General features: G+C 38.8%; 2 protein-coding genes across 3 annotated transcripts in view; one reads left to right on the forward strand and one right to left on the reverse strand.

Moving 5' to 3' along the window:
• The window catches only part of HECTD2 (HECT domain E3 ubiquitin protein ligase 2), a 61,739-nt gene extending 47,657 nt beyond the window's left edge, over positions 1-14,082 (forward strand). For both annotated transcript variants that reach the window (XM_083503061.1, XM_083503060.1), the window contains exons 8-21: positions 671-780; positions 1,197-1,345; positions 2,175-2,298; positions 3,662-3,758; positions 4,541-4,648; positions 5,687-5,819; positions 6,726-6,814; positions 7,242-7,400; positions 8,353-8,427; positions 9,308-9,395; positions 9,586-9,692; positions 10,379-10,494; positions 10,598-10,741; positions 12,797-14,082. In XM_083503061.1, the coding sequence (XP_083359187.1) occupies positions 671-780; positions 1,197-1,345; positions 2,175-2,298; positions 3,662-3,758; positions 4,541-4,648; positions 5,687-5,819; positions 6,726-6,814; positions 7,242-7,400; positions 8,353-8,427; positions 9,308-9,395; positions 9,586-9,692; positions 10,379-10,494; positions 10,598-10,741; positions 12,797-12,917 (1,620 nt within the window). In that variant the 3' untranslated portion in view covers positions 12,918-14,082. The remainder of the gene's footprint in view (positions 1-670; positions 781-1,196; positions 1,346-2,174; positions 2,299-3,661; positions 3,759-4,540; positions 4,649-5,686; positions 5,820-6,725; positions 6,815-7,241; positions 7,401-8,352; positions 8,428-9,307; positions 9,396-9,585; positions 9,693-10,378; positions 10,495-10,597; positions 10,742-12,796) is intronic.
• Positions 1-23,541, reverse strand: part of ANKRD1 (ankyrin repeat domain 1) — a 190,615-nt gene that overhangs the window by 149,079 nt on the left and 17,995 nt on the right. The gene's annotated exons all lie outside the window — the stretch shown is intronic.

The raw sequence follows: 23,541 nt of genomic DNA on the forward strand, positions 1-23,541 counted from the left end.
ACAGCTTCATGTCAATTAAATTTGTGTTGATTAAACAGCATTAGGGATAGAATAGTGCCCTGTGGCACATCATAGCATAACTTCCAAGGAGCTGAAAAGCACTCTCCCAGTGCTACTGTATGGACTCAGTCTCATTTCTAGGCCCCAAAACGCTGTAATACAGTGCCCCCAGTTCCCATATTGCACTCCCCTTATCCCTCTCTGTAATTGTCATCCATCAGAGTAATCAAGGCCAGCACAGTGCCATTACCAGCTCAGAACCAAGACTGGAACAGGTCTAAAAAAATCCATATTATCCAAGAATGGTTGCAGCTGCCCCATCATAATTCTTTCTGCCACTTTCCCCATGAAAGAGGTTTTATGATTGGTCAATAGTCCTTCCTGGCCAAGGGTTCCAGGATTGGTTTCTTTAGGAGAGGCCCACCACTGCCTCCTTCAAGGCAGCAATGATCACCCACGCACTAAATGAAACATTAGCCACACTCTGGACCCATTCATTCAAACCATCATACTAGCTGCATTACGATGCTGTGATATATTTTATTTTATGGTGGTATAAAAATAATAAAGAAATAAATAAATAGAAGCAATCAGTTCTTACTATGGTGATTTTTGTAATAAAAATAAATTACAACCAAAATACTAACACAGTGTTTTTAATCTTTTACAGAATCCTCTATTTAGTACCACGTCAACATTTGTTATTTATGCTCACTTGCTAAGACAGATTGCTGCCTTAACAGAAGGCGATCATCACTTCCTAATTCACTGGTTTAAAAAGTAAATCATTCTTTATTGTTTACAATTAGAAAGTGTGTGCTTCCATTGCTAATGGGATTTTATTGTAATATGTTAGTTCTGATTAGGTCAGCTCTTTAATTTTTTGAAAAAAACCGTTGGACTATTGGCAGTCAATGGAACACGGTTCAGTATTTGTAGCAACTATAAAATACACAAATTATACTATATTTTTCTATGCCTAATCTACTCCAGAGTTCCATATGATACCTACTAACAGACTAGAACTGGCCCACAGAAAAAGTTAACAGTTCTGCTAACTATTCCCCATACCACTTTAGTACAGTTCAATAGAAATTTGTCAACTATTGAATACTTTTCATAAAAAGCTATGAGTTCCACTAACATTCTACAGTTTGCTTTCTATCATAAAAATGACTTCAGTATATTTCTTATAGGATATCACAGAAGAGATTCAAGCAAGTGCTGGACAGGCTGCTACAGTTTATTTCTCTACGACTTTTTCCTGCAAAGCCTGAAGAATTGCCTCCTCTGGAAAAGTGTTCTTGGTGGATTCCATCAGCAGCCAAAGTGTTGTCTTTATTTAGTAGGTTTCCACAGACTCAATTAGTTTGTGTTCCTTCTTCTAATACGATGCTTTTCTTATATAATGTGTGGTGTTTTTTCCAACCAGGCAGTAAAACTAGTGATGTGCAGTCAATTACCTGTCTGTTAGGACAAATCTATGTTTTACATAGATGTCTCTGGCCTTTCTCGCAAAAGTGGCCCAGTCATCTGTGGCAGGACTCCCTTGTGCCAGCAGCAGCAGCTCTGGCATCCCTGAACCCATTAATCACACACCCCTTTGAAGTTGGATAGAAACTTTTCCATTGGAACTGTCTTTTCACGTCCCTCACAGAAGGTGCACTTGCTAACACCTTCCATCTGAACAGAAATTGGGAACCTTACATGATTATGGTAGCAAGTCAGTTAAGGGCTTGGAAAATTTACAGATTGCCAGTGCTTAGCCTATTGTATAGAATATATCTGAAATAAAAAATGCATGTCAGGATAAGTAAATCACTTCTATTACTGCAGTGATTTAATTTTCTGGTTGTTGTTTAAGAATATAAAACTGAAAACTGCATTAATCTTTGTATAGATGTTTTGTTCGACAAATAAGTTTTTAAATCTAATGCACAGATATTAAAAGTTCAGGGGGAAAAGAGCTAAATGAATGGCACCCAGATTAGTTATGTTTTCCAGCAGCCATGATTTTACTTCCATAGGTTAAGTTTTTTTCAGGGGCTGACTGGCCGTTTACTGTATATTTTACTTATTTTTGTGGGTTTTTTTTAATAAAAAGTCTAATTTCATTTCTCTAAAGAAAGCTGGCTGTCATTTCTGAAAACTCATATTTAAATATATCTTTATAGATACTTCAAATAGTCTAGCTAATCCTTCTATTGTTCCATATATGGATTTTTATAATTCTACACTGGATCATATTGATCTCATGGAAGAATATCATAATTGGCAATGTTATGGAAATTCTCAAAGGTAAGATTTTTTTAAGAGTTTAGTACCATGGTTGAAGGCTACTAAATGTCATGGGTTGTGTGTTATCAACCGCTGGCTGTATTTTTGTTGCAATATTTTCAGGGTTTCCATTTTTACTAAAATGAACCATTCTATCCATTTTAGAGTGGCTGGAGAAACCCAGCCAGATGGGGTATAAATATATTATTATTATTATTATTATTATTATTATTATTATTATTATTGTCATCATCATCATTATCATCATCATCTATAGTGGTCATCCTATCATTTTTAATTAAAGATATTTTAAAAACAATGGCTTTTCAAAAACTATTGTCTTCCAATAATTTATAGGTAATGTTAGGTTATCAAACTCGTGTACATTAGACAAAAACTTTTCATTTTTTCCCAATTTTAATGTGCAGTTCTTCACCCATTTATGACTCAAATGTTTTCTAAGTAGCTAGTATTGTACTTTTCAGACATACTTTTCAGCAATGTGTATGCCCATTCACAGCAGCTTTTCAGAAGACCTCAGGCAGTTCTGTTCTTCATCATTGTTAATCTTAATGTGGACTGCTTTGAAGCATTAACATCAATGTGCAACAGATTGCAAACACTGAAATCTTATTAGAGCAACGAAGTCCTATATTTTGCATACTGAGGCTGACAATACTTCATTTCAGTGGCTGGGCTAATGCAACCAGCATGTTGCAGTTCTATTCCATGGCTAATATTATTTGTTGCTTCTGTATATCATACATATTGCTTTCATGTTATTAATAAATGTTTTTCTTTTTTAATTCAAAATATCAGTTATTCTCTGCTAATCTGTTTATGCTTCCTTTTGCCTTCTTCAACAAACTCTCCACACGAACAAAAGTGTGTTCATAGCTAATAGTTTGGGAGATCATAGCTTTACTAGTTTTTGGAGAAACAGCTGTATAGTACATTTCCCGACTCATGATTTTCCAATTCCATGTTTCACGAATAACGGGAATATAGGGGCAGGGTTGCAGACTGAATCAATATTGTGGCAACAGCCTGGGTGGATGGGTTTTCAGTTTTTCTGGGATGGCAGGAGGTAAGATTCAGATTGACAACTTTCTGCCACAAGAGAGGATTCCTCAAAAAGCTGGTCTTGTTCCCTCCCCCAAAAAGACAGCAGGACTTAATCCAAGCTACAGCTCAGCACCTTAAAGCAGGGCTGGAGAACCTGTGGCCTCCATATTTTGACAAGGTGGTCTTGATATGGGTGGTTGCTAGGCAGTCCCTTATTGCCTTGCTTTAGGACTTTTGTTTGTTGTATTTGGCTACTCTAATTCATAGTGTTTAATATAATCACTTTGAAAGTAATATAATTAATGCTTCTCTGTTTCAGGTTTTCCTTCTGTCAATATCCATTTATTATTTCTATAGCAGCAAAAAAGGTTATTATTCAAAAAGATTCTGAACAACAGATGATAAATATTGCACGGGTAAGTATTTTTTTTATTAAAATATATAATGTATTAAAACAGGTTCATAAATATGCCCACAAATGTTACTAGGCTACCAAAAAATTCAGTAGTCCCCTGGGTGCTGATCGAGGAGAGAGTTGGAGCTCCATCTCCCCTGAGGCAACTTGCAGCATTTTTATTCTGGAAATGGAGAAGGCTTCTACCCTCTGACAAGCTACTTTGTTTCTATGCTGGGTGCAGAGGAGGGTCAAAGTTTCCCCTCCCTTCTCCACGGGGTACCAACTTGAATAAAATATGGGGAGGGCCAGGTAAGCACCGCCCCACATAATTGATCACATGACATGGCACACGTACACCATTTGAATGGCAATGCCCATCAACTTTGGGGGAGCTCAGCCCCCTCAAATATTTTAGGGGGGTGCAAAGGAACCTCAGCCCCTAGGAGTTGGCTCCTATGCTTCTCCACCAGCCCACTCACTCACCTACATAGAATTCCATGTACTTGTTTATGGCTACAAGGCTAATGCTTTATTTCAAAGCTGTATTAAAATCAGTATAATGAATATTCTATATTATTGGGCAGTGACTATGAGAAAAATTAGAATTTGCAGGATTGCCCAATCTAAAATTGGCAGTGGAAAACACTATTATTCTAAGTATTTCATAGTTTATTCTGCAATATTTTGTATAAACCACACCGTTTCAGAAAGAAGTTTCAATTAGTTCAGAGTCCTACATAAGACATAGATGATAATATACTGTACTTAATTCTTTTGTTTTCTGTCTTGGATTCTAAACAGCAAAGCCTTGTGGACAAAGTCTCGCGGAGGCAGAGGCCTGACATGAACATGTTGTTTCTAAATGTGAAAGTGAGGAGAATGCACCTAGTTAGCGATTCACTAGATGAGGTATACAGAATTATTTCTATATTGATTCTTGAAAGATGCCTCTAAGTCGTAAAGGGAAACTCTGGTTTCGGCAAATCTTCAGCTCTGGCATTGAAGTGAAGGTTGTTGGGGAGGGGAGGGGAAAGTGCATGGTCTTTTCAACCAGTATATTGATGTTTATCTCTGCCAAATGATCTTATGCTGCTTTTATAGATCACACATTGTTACTGCTTTTAAGTTGTATTACAAAAATTGTTTTTTATATTTTGTTTCTGTTTACGGGCAGAGTAGAAGTAGTTTAAATAAATAACTAAATCATAAAACATGTTTGCAGTTTTGCAAAACATTGGCAAGAGCTTCTTTTTAATTCAGGGCCTGACTCAGAAATGATGACCGTACTGTGCAATCAACTGTGACAAATGTTTTAATACACTATCACTGCAGCCAGGCAGTGGCAAAAAAATCTTATGTATACCAGCCACTTACAGTGGTACCTCGGTTTACATACGCTTCAGGTTACAGACTCCGCTAACCCAGAAATAGTACCTCGGGTTAAGAATTTTGCTTCAGGATGAGAACAAAAATCACGCGGCAGTGGTGCAGCAGCAGCAGGAGGCTCCATTAGCTAAAGTGGTGCTTCAGGTTAAGAACAGTTTCAGGTTAAGAACGGACCTCCGGAACAAATTAAGTACGTAACCAGAGATACCACTGTATTTCCATTTGGAGATTATATAGTCAACAAGAGAAACAACAAGAGAAACAATATGAAACAATATGAAAATGTACACATTCTATTCCTTCCTTCACTCTCTTACACTTCTAAGGACAAACTATCACAATGCTGTTCCCATAGCATTCAGATATTATCAAAGGATTCAGCATAGGAAGAAAATGCAGTTCCACATTCATGGACTATTGATTCCTCAAAGACTAATAAGATGTGTTTATGATGTCTGAGTTAAATAATAAACTGATTTCACATGTTAAATAAAAGGTATAACATTAAAAGGTTTTTTTATGTTTCTTTTTACTAATTTATATATGTGTGCTTTTAAACAGCTGACAAGGAAAAGAGCAGATTTGAAAAAGAAATTGAAAGTTACATTTGTAGGAGAAGCTGGTCTTGACATGGGTGGCCTAACAAAAGAATGGTTTCTTCTTCTAATTCGACAAATTTTTCATCCAGACTATGGTGAGTGTTTAAACTGAAGCTCTTCTATCACTTCCACAAGTCAGACAAGAATTAAGAATTGCAAAGCGGAGAGGATTTTTATTTAAATTAACTCCTCAACTTTGTGCCAAGAATTCATTGGTACTAACTTACTCATCTGGGACCTCATAGATCTACGCTTCCAGTATGAACCAGCCTGCATACTTAGGCCCTGTTACATATTTCTCTACTGTGGAAAATGTGGAGGATGAAAATGCAGGAAAAACTATTTTCAGTGGTTGTAATGGAGCTATGGTATTCTGCAAGTAGGTTCGCTTTCTCTTTATTAGTATTCCGATTATGAGTAAGAATGGTTTATTACAGAGGGAGTTGGAATCTATTGAATTATTGAGGGGGGTTTTTTGGAAAAAATGTTCTTTTTTGTCATTCAGTTTATATTAATAATGTATAAACCTGTATAGCTTTTTTTTCTTTTATTAGATGTTGTTGACATTGTTGTTCTTTTTAATCATTTTGTAACCCATTTATGGACCTGTCTGGGTCAAAAAAGAGCTCTGATAGAAATTAAATTAGTATGTTGCTAATAGCTTCATGGTTTGTTAGATTTATGGCACTCTTTTTTCCATTTCAACTTCCGGCTTAAATTTTCATAATGATGAAAAGTAATTATATGAAAGGGAAAGACAATATCTGAAATGGGCAGAGAAATTTGTTTTAAGGAATTTGCTTTCTAATGCCCTGACAACACAGTCAATGCAAGCAAACATTTGAATAAATTTGGAAGCAGAATCCGGTTAAAGGTGCATACTTCTAGGTCTATTTGAAATCAACAGGGCTTCAAGAATTCTAGATCATGGTAAGATCACACTCTATCTGGGGCACAAGTGATATAATTTTAATAAAAAAAATATTTGTTCTATTCTACAGGCATGTTTACATATCACAAGGACTCTCACTGTCATTGGTTTAGCAGCTTGAACTGTGATAATTACTCTGAATTCCGATTGGTTGGTGCTGTATCCTTTCCTGTCCACTAGAAGGTGCTGTGTACACAGCAGATTAACCATGTCACAAATATTTGAACTTTTAAATGAATTGTTGTTTTTCCTTTCATAGCAAATCATTAAAGTTTTCTTATATTGTTTATGTGCAGTGGATGTTAACATATATTTTTGTGACTAAAGAACGAGAGAGAGAGAGAACAGCAGTTTGCTTCCAAAATACTCAGCTAAACCAGTTGTTGCTTACTTCAAATCAAATGGCAGATTGCAAGGCTGAATTCATTAAATAGCCATACTTTCTGTAGACTATACATTATATCTTATAATTTTGCATTCAGTTTTTACAAGTCCTCTTTAAATGTTTCTGTTCACACACAACTCAAACAGTACTGTGATACCTTATGACAAGAGTATGATTTTCAGCTTAACATCCAGCACCTAGCTAATGGGACTAGCTGTCTATAACAGTATCACACTGGATATTCGATTTCCACTATGCTGCTACAAAAAGCTACTTAGTCCTCCCATTGTACCAAGTGATCAGAATGCACCTGTAGGAATTGGTAGCGTTACTATTGATGACCTATGTCGGGTAATGCCGGTAGGTATAAAACAATGCTTTAAAGAACACTTGCAAATAGTAATTCTTGTGTTATTATTTTCTTGGGTTTCCTAAGCTTCCAGCCACAATCTATATTCTTTAACACCGATTTTCACTCTGCATTTTCAGACTGCATTTACATAGTGGCAATACAGTTTATATTCTGCAAGCATAGACAAATTCCAGGTTGCTATTAGAAATTTCACACATTGAGGCCCACGTTATGATGCTAGGAAATATATACCAGTGGTGAGGGATGATATTTAAAACTACAGCTTGTGTCTTATACAGTGGTGCCTCGCAAGACGAAATTAATCCGTTCCGCGAGTCTCTTCGTCTTGCGGTTTTTTCGTCTTGCGAAGCACGGATATTAGCGGCTTACCGGCTAATAACGGCTTAGCGGCTATTAACGGCTTAGCGGCTTTAAGAAAAAGGAAACAAACTCGCAAGAACTCATAAGACGTTTCGTCTTGCGAAGCAAGCCCATAGAGAAATTCGTCTTGCGGAACGACTCAAAGAACGGAAAACTCTTTCGTCTAGTGAGTTTTTCGTCTTGCGAGGCATTCGTCTTGCGGGGCACCACTGTAGTAGCTTTATGCTTGTCACAAGTGGGCCATGTGACTTTTTAATCATAAGCTAAAGTTGCAATTTAGACTTCAGCCATGCTTGGAAGGTTTGCAGTTGAGAGCCAAATGACACCTTATTTGTGATATACATTGATGTTCACTGTGAGAACAAGATGCTGGACTAGATGGGCCATTGGCCTGATCCAGCAGGCTCTTCTTAGGTTTTTAAGCTATTGTGTTTTAAAGTGGAAAGCAGCAATTCATACATATAGTATACAGTATGATCAGTATGCGTTCCCAGTTGATATGTACTTTTTGTGTTGAGATTTAGGTGAAAAGGAGGACATCTTATATACTACAAATGTTACATTTTTTTCTGCTTGCAGGAATTGGCTCATGGGCTAAATGAACTTCTTTCCTATGAAGGGAATGTTGAAGAAGACTTTTATTCAACCTTCCAGGTATAATAGAAAAGCAATTATTATAAAATAGAAAAGGTAGCCTATGTCCTATTTCTAACAATATCAAAATTATACTGAAAATTAGCTTTACAAAATAGTTCTGAAAATTAGTAACTTCATGTAAAATAGACATCTGACATGTAAAATACCAGCATGTGCTTTTACAGCACATGATCTTCATCATTCTTTCTTAATGGATAGCCGTATAGTGGGTTATATTCCTGCCCAGGAATAGCCAATTAATTTATTGTAGCCCTCAGCAGCTTGGAATACATGGTCCTCCTGTCATCTGCATTCTGTTTATCTGCCTCTGTAACTCATGTGGTTACTGAAGCTCTTCCTTTCTCGTTTTTCCAATTATGGCAGGGGTCTGAGGTTTGGGATTGTGATAGCAGGTCAAAAGAAAGAAAGAAAATACATCCATTTTCCTTTTTTACAGTGGGCGCCCAAGTGAAGTGCAGTATTTGCCCTCTGGTGCTCAGGACATATACTATTCCCAGAAACAATGGGTGTTTCCCCCCAATCTTACTGATGAGCCATCCCAACCTTTCCTTAACTGGGATCCTGGTAGCGCTTTAATTGTGCAGTTATGTGTGTGCATTGAATGAAAGCCCCCACTAGGACTATTGTGTACATACAGCTGTTGTATGTATATATAGGGGTTTTTTATTTCATACTCACCCCACCTTTCCTTCAAGGAGACAATGTACACAATACTCCCCTCCAAGCCTGCGTAGTAAGTTAGGCTGAGAGATATACTGAGTAGCCCCAAAACACCTGGTGAGCTTCATGACTGAATGATTATTCAAACCAGGATCTCCTAAGTCCTAGACTGGCACACTAACCACTGTAGCACACTGATGCTGTTATTTCTAATCAGGTATTTCAAGAAGAATTTGGAGTCATAAAATGTTACAACCTAAAGCCTGATGGTGATAAAATCGCAGTTACAAATCAGAATAGAAAAGGTAATTTGATTTCATAATTAAACTTGCGAATATTAAGGTGATTTTCTTAATTTTAGCTGGTTTGTAAAAACACACCAGGTTATAATATAGTAACTCTGCATATTTTTAGTGTGGTGCAGTTTAAGATACAGGGCAATAAATGTTAATAATTAATGTGTGGCAAAAGAAATGAAAACTCCTTTCTTTTCAGAGTATGTTCAACTTTATGTAGACTTCCTTCTCAACAAATCAATCTACAAACAGTTTGCAGCATTTTATTATGGATTTCATAGTGTCTGTGCTTCATATGCATTAATGGTAAGAATAAAAAGCAAAAAGTATTTGGAAAATGAACTAAACGAAAGTTTGAAGAATTTATTATATTCTCTAGAGATTGTGTAATATGTGCATGGAGTTTGCCCATGAATAATAATGTAGAAATGATAAACTTGAAGTGCCTTGTGCCACAAAATACTAAGTAGTAAAGATATATAATGCCTTATGCTATTGAGTAATTACTAGTTAATAGTTTCAAGACATCAAAGCATCTAATATATGAAGAGGTTTTGTGAGCTCATTGAGTTTACACATTGTTTCTGTAGCTGCAGACTTCCTCCCCCACACCTCTAAATTCCAACTCACTATAGAAGTCAGCGTAGATTCTACAGAATCATTCAGCTCAGACATAGAAAACCTATGCTAAATGGGTGCAATAAGCACCTCAGAAATAGGGCAGGATATATATGCAATAAATAGAAGGATCATTGTTGAATGGTCGACAATGTGCAGGTGCTTTTCTTTTTTCTTGCTTTGTACAGGAAAGTAATAGTGGGTTTAGTGACACCTTAGTAATATACCTTAACTCACAAGCTGATCAATTTGTTCAGTCAATCTGGACATGATTTAAGTTCATAACAATAAATGGGACTAAATTAATTTAAATCCACTGCTTAACTATTTAACTAGTTTGTGTGATCTAGTTTTCAAATTCAATAATTTGGCAGCTGCTTCGTCCTGAGGAGGTTGAAATTCTAGTTTGTGGAAGTCCTGAACTGGATATGCATTCTCTTCAGAAGCACACGCAATATGACGGTTACCAGAAAACTGATCTTACTGTCCGGTAGACATATTTTCCCCCTTGATTCTTAATGCTAATTTCTGCAGAATTCCAATAAAAACCAATTGTCAATGGGGACTGAAACTGGATTTTACGCCTATTGCAGGTATTTCTGGGAAGTAGTACTTGAATTTCCTCTTGAACTTCAAAAGAAGCTCCTGCATTTTGCTACAGGAAGTGACAGAGTACCTGTAGGAGGAATGGCCGACCTGAATTTCAAAATTTCAAAGAGTGAAGCATCCACAAATTGGTAACTTCTGTTTCCGTTTTCATTATTCTGACTTTAAATACATTGAGGGGCATATGGGAGCAAACCTTCTCATTGGTGGCCCTGCACTTGTGGAACTGTGTTCCTGTTTTTATTCTGATTATAACGGCTGTACTGGGCGGGCCATTGTTTTAATGTACTGGCAATTTTAATGTTATTGATTGTTTTAAATTGTGTATACATTATTATTTGCTTTTGTTCATATATTTTGGTTTACCATCTTGTGAGGAAATCATTCTGAAATGTGGAATATAAGTATCTTAAATAGATAACTTTGTTTCATTAATGTATCGTTTTGTTATGTTAGTTGCATAGCTTTTTTAAAACCAGAGTTCCTTTATAATAAACTTATTCCCCCTAGATTTAAACCTGTAAGCAAACACAATTGGTTTAACTCACGTAAGCCAAATAACCAGATAACCTTTTGAAGGTTGGCTTGCTGAAGACTATATCCTAACACTGTTTGTTTTAATAGGCCAGCTTTATAGGCCATAGTTTTCAGCTGACTTGTTCTGAAACTTAGCAGTTTATTTGAAACAGGATCCCATAATGCTAAGCTGAGATTCTACAAAGGTGACACTAAACTCTGCCGAAGTCCTCCCAGCTGTGTGGGAAGAGAAAGAAGAAGGAAATGTGCAAGTCCAATTCTTTGCTCAGGCTCATTCATGCTTGTCCATAGAGCACTAAAACAGGGTTGGGAAGCCTCTGACCCACAGGCCAAGTTAGGGCTGTCAGGCCTCCCTTTTGGCCTGTGAGGCCATTTTGGCCAAGCCATTCCCACCTACCTGCCCTACAAGTGAAAACAGGTACAAACTTGGCTCAGTCAAAAGGGGGTTTTTGCAGGTACCATCAATCAGCCTGATTGCGAGTGCCTGCAAAGCCCAAAGGGCTTCATGAGATAGCACTTTGAAAGGGGGTTCTAAAGACCCCTGTGGCCATGATGATGTCAAATGACCTTTTTATTGCCATCAGGTGATTAAAAGGTGGGTGGTTCTGCCTGCCCATCAGTCTTGCCCACAAAAGGTGGGAATGATAATGATCTGGACCGCTGGCCAAATCCAGTACCCCACCCCTGCACTAAACCTTGGCTTAGCATTACAGCCATTGGGAGAGTAGATGGATTGCATCAGAATGATGTCTTATTACTGTGTTCCCACCTGTGGTCTAGGCTATTCCAGATTCCATACTCAGTGGCTATAAAGGTACAGTGGTCCCTCGGGTTACAGACGCTTCAGGTTACAGACTCCGTTAACCCAGAAATAGTACCTCGGGTTAAGAACTTTGCTTCAGGATGAGAACAGAAAATGTGCTCCAGAGGCACAGCAGCAGCAGGAGGCCCCATTAACTAAAGTGGTACCTCAGGTTAAGAACAGCTTCAGATTAAGAACGGACCTCCAGAACGAATTAAGTTCTTCACTTGAGGTACCATTGTACTTTACCCTGTGCTGCTTCATCGATTGGAGCTGAATTAGGAAATTTCTTAAACCAGGGGTAACCAAAAAGCGCACACACGGCCTGACAACTTCCCTAAGTCTGTCCAACTTTTTAACTCATTAAAAATAAGCAATTTCTTATCGTTTCTATCCCAAATTTGGCATAAACCATCCATACACTTACCTCTCCTACACTGGCAAGTTTCAAATAAGTGCATTGAACCATTTTCTAACTATAAACCATATAAAATATACCTCTCACCGTGTTTCTCATTATAATAGCAGAATGTGATTCAAGTGACACACCCTTAACATTGGGCTGCAGCTGTAATTGTGAGGCCCAATTATATTGGCTTTCAGTTCCTCATGTGTGGCAGTCCCTTTGACTAGAATACCTGTTTCTTAATTTAAGTGCAGAGAGCTATTTTGTGTGAATTCCTTTCAGCAAAAACTAGTCCCTCTACTAAAAAGAATGGGAGCTGACTCACTCCCAGCACTTAGATACATATTTGCACACATGGAACAGTGAATTGTAGCAACAGTTAAATTTAGTCAGTTGTTATTTCTTACTAAAAATGTGTATGTTCTCTCACAATATTTTTAGGTTACCTGTTGCCCACACTTGCTTCAATCAGCTCTGCCTGCCTCCTTACAAGACCAAAAAAGAGCTGAAACAGAAGTTGACAATTGGAATTTCAAATGCAGAAGGCTTTGGTTTAGAATAAGAACACTTGACAAGTATAGCCAATGTAGCACTCGCTTTCCTCTGACTGTGCCTTTAAAGCTTTTCATTTTGCTTTTAATTCTGTAACAGTCTTACCTAGAATGGTGTAGAATTGTTTGTTTTTTAAAGAAAAAGTGCACTCTTTTCTGTATAGAAATATACTCTCTTTCTGGAAAACAATTTTGTACAGTATTCATGTTTATTTGTTTTTACAATACTCGATAGAGGAAAGATGTCAGGACTGTCAGATCTGAGGATGTATATATTTGCCTTCGTCTAAATGAAACTGTCTCATACTGTCTTCACAAAGGGAGGTGACTTAAGAAAGTCAGCCTCTGTCTCCTCAGGTTATACAAGCTACAGGCAAAAGCTACAGACTACTTCACTGTTGGTTTAGCTTATGGATATTCCCCAGGGAAGTACAGCAAATAATATATATTTTAAAATACTTTTATATTGTAAGTCGCCTCAAGACTAATTTTAGTAGTAGGCATCTAAGAAACTAAATTGGGGGGGGGGGGATCTTGATTAATTAAACCTGATGAAAGGTGATCTCCAAACAGTACACACAATATAGCAGAGCTTATAGCTGCCATTGACCTGATGCATGTGGTGAGACAAATAACAGTTTTAAGGTAGAGCAAATATAGTATTAATATATATTGTTAATATTTGGGCTTTCATTCTCAAGAAATGAACTGTTTTAAAAGCATGTAAATAATTGCCTGTAGGCCAATATGATTTTGATAGTGCAATATAAAGCTAAAGATTTATTTTTACAAATTTTAGGGTTTCCGATGTTATATATTAAGCCTTTACAGATTAACAGAGCTGATTGTACAGGAATGTAAAAGCTGCTGTTTTAAATTTATCTAGATTCTTGGACCAACTTTAAGTATAAAATCAATTGCATGATTGTGATATTAAGCTAGACAGTTTGGCTGTTAGTGTACTTTTGTAATTGTAATTTTAAGAAAAGGAAATGTAATGTATAATAGTACATTTGAATTTATTTGATGGTAAACAAGTCACCTCTCAAAGCAATGAAAGGTGTAATTTTGATATTTTAAAATTATACATCTTTTCATTAGGAATTTCATACTGTCTTTTACACAAGGTTTAAAATAAATTGAGCAAATTTTTATACAGTTGTGAATGTTATAAAATTGGATCAGATATTCTAGCTTTTATTTATCTCAATGCCACAAGAAATGGAGATGACAACTAGCCTAGATGTTGATAAAAACAGATTAGACAGACCTATCAATGACACATCTATCAATGGCTATGCTGTGAGAGATAAATGGATCCTCTGTTTCCATAGACACCATAGTGCTGATTACCAGCTGCTGCCAGATACTACTGGAAAAGAACTGCTGCCTTCATTTTTTGCAGGTATCTGGATAACAACTGTTGAAACCAGGATGCTGGACTTGATGGATATGTGGTTTGATCCAGCCATGTTTCTTCCTTCCTTTCTAGGAGAGATTTAGACCAGATAACCCTCAGTGAGTATATGGGGCTTCTCTGCATTCAGACTGCCTCATTTACGGTACATCCGTAGTAGGAAGTGAGCCCTTCTACATTAATTATATAAAAAAACTGGAGCTCTCTAGAGTGTTTGGTCCATGGAAAACTGATTCATTAGTACTACTTTAAAGTTAAAGGGTTCTCCCCCAAGCCCATATCCAATAAATGAAGCACTAATATTCAGCATTCCAGAAGCATTTATCAACAACCATATAGGCTTCTAGGGACACAGTTAATATGACACTGGGGGAAGTTTTGAAAGGAACCAGCTCACAGGCCACATATCAGTTTTTTTTACTGTATGTAGCAGAGGACATGGACTGCTGCCCTGCCTAGTAGACCAAAAGAGTCATACAGCTTCTGCTTGAGTTTCCTGGCTCCCTTCCAGTACCCACTTAAAAGCCAGTATATGTTGGTTTTAATTTGAGTCATTACCTCTCCTGGTGAGAGTGAAGAGCTAAAAGATACAGTACAAGGGAATGGCAAGGTCAGATACTTAAATGTTATAGCAGATCTCTATCCATTAAAAGTGTTGGTCTCGTGACTGTAACTGATGAACTCAATTTCAAAAAATGAAAGTCTTACAGAAGAGACTGAAGAGTCTTACACAGACAATTCTGGAGCAGTGCCTTGGACAAACAGATTAAAGGGAATAATATGGGGAACATAAACCAATCAGTAGCACATGAGTCTCTTAGTCTCAGGGTCATGGGCCTGAGCCCCACAGTGGGCAAAATATTCCTGCATTGCAGGGTGTTGGACTAGTTGATTCTTGTAGTCCCTTTCGATTCTGTGATTCTAGAGACAACTCCGCCATTAGGAAAAGGGGGGATTTTGAGTGTCATGAAAGGGCAGCAAAGAGTTAAATCTATTATAAACTGTTGCTGCTATCAGCGAGGGTGAAGAGGGACTTTTGGGAGTGGAGGTTCTGCCTCTGGTGCCAAAATAATGTGATTGGCCATGGATACAATGCATTGTCCAGTGAGATGGGAGGATTAGCTGCTCCAATTCAGACAGAAAGATCTCTTAGGCTAGCCCTGCTCATTTCAAGAATAAATGGAATCACTCCCTTTCTGGCAATTCTCTACTCACTGACTAAACACCAACCCTTGAATCAGGAAGCAAGACCTATTCATAAACCCCTATGCTCTAGATACTCCTTCAAATAGAATCCAGTCAAATATTAATTTAATTCCAACTTGTTTATTATATTTGTATCCCATGCTTCCTCCAAGCAGCTGCACATTGTTCCTCTCAACTTCAGAACAAACTAGTGAAATAGGATGAGCAATTTTAATTAGCATTGCTGCTGAACACAGAATTTTGTTTATTCAATATGTCTAGTTAGCTGAAAGTTCAGAAATATTTCTTGAGGGTTCTTTCTTTAGGAAAGGCTGGATAGGAATGGGTTAAAGCACCTCAGAGTTAGGGGAAATGCACTCCCCAAAGGCACAAAGAAAAATCACTGTGATATCCAAAAGGTTTTCTTGAAACTGACCTTTGGACTAAATCAAAACCATATGGACAAATAGTTTCCATGCCCGGGACAAAAAAATGTATATATATGTAAGTTTCAGCTATGAAGAACAAGTTCCATAACTGGCAGTGAGAGATACCCATCTATGCTAATGTTATTCGCTTGCTGGATTATGACCACTGTCTAAATTAGGGAAGAACCTAATATGAGAGAAAACAAGGCAACAAAAGAAAAGGAAGGGTGACAGAACAAGTACAGTGTAAGACACAGCTTAAATTAGGATTGTTTTGAGATTAATTCATTTTTAAAGAAATGAAAGCAAATCTACTTTATGCTTTGGTACTCTAATATTGTAAGGGGAGATGCTGCGTGAGTACAGAAGCCTAGAGCCCACCATGTCAAGGTGGAAAGTCACTGCCAAATGGACTGTTGTCACACTGTCTATGCCCAAATGTTACTGCCTTTCCAGAGTTAAATGCCAGAAAACATTAGAATGGAAAGTCTTTGGCAAAAGTTTCCATTCAATTTTAATGCAGGTTTGTCATTAGTTTGCTGCCCAGATTGAGAACTTGATTTGAAGGCTCTAAATCAATTTCTGGCTTCTCAAACCCTTCCTGAGCAGGTTAATTTTCCCAGATTTGCAAGCTGATGCACAGGACATCTATTTGCTCTCAGGTTCTAGTTCATTCCTCCTGGGACTCCACCAGGAAGCCAGTGGGTTCCTGAGTGGCATATTAATTCTCAGAAGGCTGCAATCAAGTCCAGAGCTACCTGCTAATGTTTTGACAGTTCTGTTGCCACTCCACTGCTTCAAATATTCTGTATCAAAAACTGTATGTATTTCAAGAACTTTTCGGGCCTGTTAAACTATTTTAGGATGGGGGGGGTGGAATAATCTGTTTTCTATCAAATTAATTGAATAAAAGTACTCCACTGCTACACAGATACTATACTATGTTGCTGGTCTTGTCATTTATAATTAGCAGTCGTATAAAGAAACCACATATGCCTCCTGCTGTCATTCCACATCATTAGGGCTGATGACAAGAGGAATGTCACATTATTTCTGTCTATACATACATTAAAAATGTAAAATAGTCATCACTTCGCTTATCCACAGACAGGTGGCACTGCAAACTACACTGTGACCAAAGGTGGGGATGGGTGGTCCAATCAAACCAAGAAGGGACAGCTTGAACTAGTTGCAACAGCGCCCCAGAAGCAGCTGCCTTGCTCCCCGACTCTTGTGTGTGCTAGCCTTGGGGCCCATGCCCTTGGGATCCAGATCCCCAGGTTAGCTAGTGCTACTACTGACTACCTTTCTCCTTCTCTGGCCAACATGGGAATCTGTTGCTTCTGCCACCACCATCACCAATTAGGATGAAGAGTTGACCCAACAGGAGAAGTAGCTTGGAAAGGAAGAAGTTGGTCAGAAGTGCTTATCCTCTGCTTCCTCCACCAATTAGACTGAAGAGCCAGCCTAGATAAGGTGTTGGTGGCAGCAGGAGCATGTCCCCAGGTCAGCTAGCCAGTACTTCTGGCCTTCTTCTGGTCCTGTTCCTCCAGCCAGACCAACTCTCCATCCTGCTTGGCTGTGGCGACATGAGGTGGAAAGGGAAATGTCTAGTGGGTGGAGCACGTATGCAGAGCAACCTGGAACACAGCCCCTAATATCTATGTAAAAACACAAAGTTTCTTACATCAATTAAAATGACAATATAAAAAGAGTATAACCATCTCATATAAAAAGCATAGCAATATCAGCAAACTTGACAAGGTCGTGCCCAGCAGACAGAGCACTGTTTCCCATTAAAACCAAGTCAGTGACAAAAGGTTGCTTGGATTTTAAAAAGGCTAGCAAAAGGCAATCAAAGACGTTGCCATCTAAACCTCATAAGGCAAGGTGTTCAATAACTCTGGTGGCTGCAGAGAAGACCCTATTTCTTGTCCCAGTCATAGGTGGGAATCAGAGAAGGGCGTCTCCACTACACTAGACCTTAGTGAGCATGCACAGGCACATTAAGCATTTCATCCTTCTCTTCAGCTTCTTTTCTCTTAAAAAAAAAGAGAGAGAATTAATCTAGACTTCCAGAGCTACCTGCAGATATTCCAACAGTATAGAAAAGTTACTATGTTAAGAAATATGCACAGTTAATTCACATATTTTTAATTTTGCATGGCTCTACAATTTTAAATTAATATGCTAGCCTGAAAGTTTCCTACAAAATTTCACCCTCCCACATAACTTCTTTTTAAAATTGTTTTTATTAATTTCCATTTTTTGCATCACACATGCCACAACATACCGTAACTCATAACACATTGACTAGTTTGCTTGAAAATATCTAATCAAATCCTCTCAATTCCATCCAAGAATTCTTTCCACATATCACCATGAGATCTCAGCTCAGTTAAAAGAATCATCTCTGAAACATCTCCAAAGGGGATATCTTTTTCCGCTTGTAAATATCACATATGATATCAGGAACCACATCTACCTGTTGGAGGGGATGTGGGGAGACTGGATCTTACATACATACATACATACATACATACATGGTGGTTTTGCAAATCTGTTTACCCATTCAGGGTTTTGGTATTTCAAGAATTAGGTTTGACATACAAAATGTTTACAACCTTCCCCTCAACTTGCTTTACTGGGACTAATGGACATATCTGCTCCACCAATTACACATAAACTGTTAATATTTCTCATTGCAGCAGCAGGTATGGAAATAGTCGTGCATTGATGTGCTGCTTTGGGCTTGAACATTGAAGCATGGTGCTCTAGAACATGGACAATAGCCTTGGCTGAAAAACTGCCCTGTCAGATATGTGCGACCAAAGGGAACATTCATCCTCATCTTTTCTATAATGTGTGGCAACCTTTTTTGGATTATATGCATCAAGAAGATTACACCTATAGCTTCTTTTTCATATGTTACCAGAGCAGATTGGGAAGGGGCTCATGCTAATGTGTGGAATTGGGCTGTTGCCTACATCCAGAGTTATGTTGCCAGTCTCAAAGGGGTTCCTACATCTTTGGACGTGACTTAAAAGCACAAGAGCCAATGTATAGTGTTATACCGCTGGGACCACATAACACCGGTCCTGAGAGATCTGCATTGGCTCCCAGTACATTTCCGAGCACAATTCAAAGTGTTGGTGCTGACCTTTAAAGCCCTAAACGGCCTCGGTCCAGTATATCTGAAGGAGCATCTCCACCCCCATCGTTCAGCCTGGACGCTGAGATCCAGCACCGAGGGCCTTCTGGCGGTTCCCTCATTGCAAGAAGTGAGGTTACAGGGAACCAGACAGAGGGCCTTCTCAGTAGTGGCGCCTGACCTGTGGAACACCCTCCTATCAGAGTGAAGGAAATAAGCAGCTATCTTATCTTTAAAAGACATCTGAAGGCAGCCCTGTTTAGGGAAGTTTTTAATATTTAATGCTGTATTGTTTTTAATACTTGATTGGGAGCCGCCCAGAGTGGCTGGGGAAACTCAGCCAGATGGGTGGGGTATAAATAATAAATTATTATTATTATTATTATTATTATTATTATTATTATTATTCCTAACTGTCTAGATTAGAGAATGTTGACCACTGCTGGTCTTAGACATCAGAAGGTTGGGTGTGTGTTTTAACCCCATGAAATGCATCGGTTGCTTGAAAGTCTCAGCAACACCCAAGTCAAAATCATGTCACCTGGCTCCAGTCCTGAGTAATTCAAAACTTGGGTCAGCTTAACCCAGCTAGATCCAAACCAGAGTTTGACTCTAGATTTTCACAGCAGGATGCTGGGTGTGTGTGTGTGTGAGAGAGAGAGAGAGAGAGAGAGAGAGAGATCATTGTAGATAGAAGAAGCCTTACATGGACATTCCCCGACCCCCTTTTAGCCCTATGCAACTTTAGAAGTTCATTGAAGTTCATTGAAGAAGTTCATTGAAGATTTGGATGTGGCAACTGATACATGACTGCCATTCATATTTATATATTATCTGTTAGGATAAATTTGACATTGCCTTGTTCTGCGTCGCACAGCTGTGCATAGCAAGTATTTAAAACCCTTCTGCTGGAACGCCTTCCTGATCAACTCTGGCAAGTCTGTAGAGCTTCACCATTATCAGATGCCTAGGCTAATGCTGAAAGCATCCAGAGAATTTCTGTGAGCCCAGGGCATGGTTATCTTCCTATACCTCTAAGCCATGTCTCCTTATAGTTACAGTGCAAGTGAGCTCAAAACTGGGGCAGCGATTGCAGTTTGTCATGTCAACGACACTGAAGACCTTGTTAGCAATACTTCACAAATGTCGGATCCTAACACATGGGAGACTAACAGAGCTTATTTCTCACTGTATGTTATATTTATCTAAATCTCAGAAGAATCCTACATCTCCTTTGATGATAGTTTATGTGATCTAAAATGCAATTGATTGGTACACAAGGAATGCTACTTTTTAAGGAAGCATCTGCCTTGCTCAGAGAAAAGGTCAAATGCTTGGCTTGAAATGCACAATGCAGCCGGAGAACGTTTTTCATTGTAAAGTGCGTGTCACGCCATCATGCAATTTGGCTCCCTTTGCACTAATAAATAGACCCACCAGAGGCACTGCTCCTTGAGAGTGCATTAGATTAGAGGATCCCAGTCTTGGAGAGTGAGATTTACATTTCCCACTTGTAATTAAAGCAAGCCATGATATACAGTGGTACCTCAGGTTACATACACTTCAGGTTACAGACTCTGCTAACCCAGAAATAGTGCTTCAGGTTAAGAACTTTGCTTCAGGATAAGAACAGAAATCGGGCTTCGGCAGCGCAGCAGCAGTGGGAGGCCCCATTAGCTAAAGTGGTTCTTCAGGTTAAGAACAGTTTCAGGTTAAGAACGGACCTCCGGAACGAATTAAGTACTTAACCCGAGGTACCACTGTACTGACTCTCTGCTTTGAAGTTATATATTGAGTGCTCTCAAAATTGCATCCAACATGGTGCCACTCTCCCATCAAATCCTTCCTCAAAAGCCATGTCTTCCACACAGGGTTTGGCTCAGCCTTTATTCCTCACCTACAGAAACAAAGCCTATGTATGTTTAGAGTTCTGCATATCCATCCTTACTCTTGCCTCTGCCTTTCCTGCAGTACCTTTCTTCACCACCTCTGCTGCCTCCCCCTCTGTCCAATTTTAGCACGAGAGTTTCTCAGGGCCATGTACATAGATGAGGCTATGTAAATCAGTGCTTTTTTCTGGGGGGACGCAGGGATACACATACCCCTAAAATATTTGTGAATCTTTGTACTTTTGTCCATTTACTGAATTTATTTTCCCGATTTGAACTATAAAATGGTGATTTTCTTGAATCAAAATGAGAGTACCCCTAAACATTTTTTTAAAAGAAAAAAAGCACTGACTTAAATAACAGCTACAAGCACTGCATGGAGTCCTTCCTTTGCATGAGCTGGAAATATATATTTTTTTGCTCAGAGAAATGTCTAACTGCTCAACGAAAAGATACGAGCGATGAAATTATCTTTTCATCTCAGGCAAATGATATTGCACTATTCCTTTAAAATTAATTTTCTGTCTGCCAGTTAGGGTTGCCATGCCATTTCTCCTGGCATGGATAAACAGTGAGCAGAGAAGAGTCTAGCCAGGAGCAGAAAGCAAACCAGAGCAGTCTTTACCAATCTGGTGCCCTCCGGATGTTTTGATCTACGACTCCCCTCAGCTTTAGCCAACATGGCCATGCTTGCAGGGATAGATGGGAGTTGTAGTAATCCAAAACATCTGAAGGGTACCAGGTTAGCAAATAGAGCATCTTCTCTATCTGTTTCTCTACCCATTCTGCCTCATTGCTCCCTGTGTCCAGGAAACTATCCATTGCAAAAGTCAAAACAAACCTGTCAGAAAAAGGTGGTGTCCTTGCTCTTACTTTCCTATTCCATTCATGAATTGTTTTAGTAACTTTCTAGAGGAAATGGATGCATCACACGCTTGCCAGGCTGATTCTTTGTGCATAGTGAAAACAGGTATGCCTCTTTCCCATTTGGACAATAAAAGGTTAATGTGTTGTTACCTGGACACTCCATGTGGAGGTGATCACAAATCAAGTCAACATAAGATGTCATCAACTGCCACAAATGTCGAGGTAGCGACAACATACATCTGCTAATCCATCATGCAACGAGAAGTATCGGCAAGATGTATCCTTAAACAGGCACAACACACCCTATAAACAGAGAACTAAATTTAAGGGGGCTGAAGTCCAGAGATTCCTTTGAGTTTAAAGAACTAATTTCATCCTTATAACATGAAAGTTACAGGGGAGATTGTAAAGCCCATGGGTTGGGTTACCAACTAAATGAGAGTGGAGGGTAAACCTGTCATCTTCTGCGCCCATAAAAGCAACATCACATGAAGCTTTTTATTGGCACAGCAATGAACATGATGACCCCCTAGCTCAGCTGAACAAGCAGTCATGAAAGGCACGAAAGCCATTGCAAAAGTTGGCAGCTTTAGCCCCAAGGTTGCCACTTGTCCTCTCTTTCACCTTTAACGGGACTGTGACACGCAGATTTCACACGCAGGTAAAACAGAGATGGGGAACCTGTGATCCCCTAGATGTTGCTGGACTACAGCTGCCACCTTCCTTGACCACTGCTAGGTTGATGGGAGCTGAAATCACACAGACTCACCACCTCCCTGAATAAAGGTAATCTGAGAACGGAGGGATGGTCCAAAAGCGTTCCCCTTGGCCAGGAGTGCGGGCAGTAATATAGGGCCCTGCACTTACCTTTTTGTTTGTTAACTGAGTTCAAAAAGATGTCATTCTGCTTATTTCTCCCCTCTTCCTATAAAACAGGTTGATTATGAGTCAGGTTGATTATTTTATACAAAAAAGGGGGGGTGACCTTGTTGCTTTAAGTTTGGGGTTTTGTGTGTGCTTTTTTAAAATCAAAATACTTCTGACCAGAAAGCAGTTATCTCCAAATGTTGTCCATCAGGCAGGCAATAAATCAGTCCCTTCCCACCAACATAGAAAAATATGGCTCTGTACTCTTCCGGTAACTTCTCTTGCTTCATTTTTCCATTGACCCTGCTCTGCAATTACTATCTTCAAGCTGATGAAATCTCATTCTCTCCAGCAATGACAGTGTCGGGCTGTAACCTGGGTCACACTGACCCACACTCAAGCCATCTATTTCTGAAAGTACCGTATTTGGAATCCAAAAAACCTGACATTCTCCCCAGCTGTCCCTGACTCTTGAGAGGACTCCATGGTGCCTGATATTTAATAATGATCTCCTCTCCACCGCTCCCATCCAGCATTTTCTACAAGAGTTGTATGGCAACTGCCAATATATGAGATTGCCAGTTCTTGATTAGTGTTATTTCTCCCATGAGACCTATGCTGGGATTCCTGTATGTATCCTGTTGATTACTGAAGCAGGACTGAGTTTAGCAGTAGCTGCCTTGCTGGCTTTGGATAAATAGTTCTATTAATATTTGTCCTTCCCATTTGCTGGATACCAAAGAAGGACAATGAGTGCTGTTAAAAATAAAAGTTTTGCATTGTTTCTTCCCCTACCAAGAGCACAACATCAACCTTTAATACCCGCCGATG

This window comes from Podarcis liolepis (genome assembly GCF_965112155.1).
Source record: "Podarcis liolepis genome assembly, chromosome: 5".
In the NCBI taxonomy this organism is placed as follows: Eukaryota; Metazoa; Chordata; class Lepidosauria; order Squamata; family Lacertidae; genus Podarcis; species Podarcis liolepis.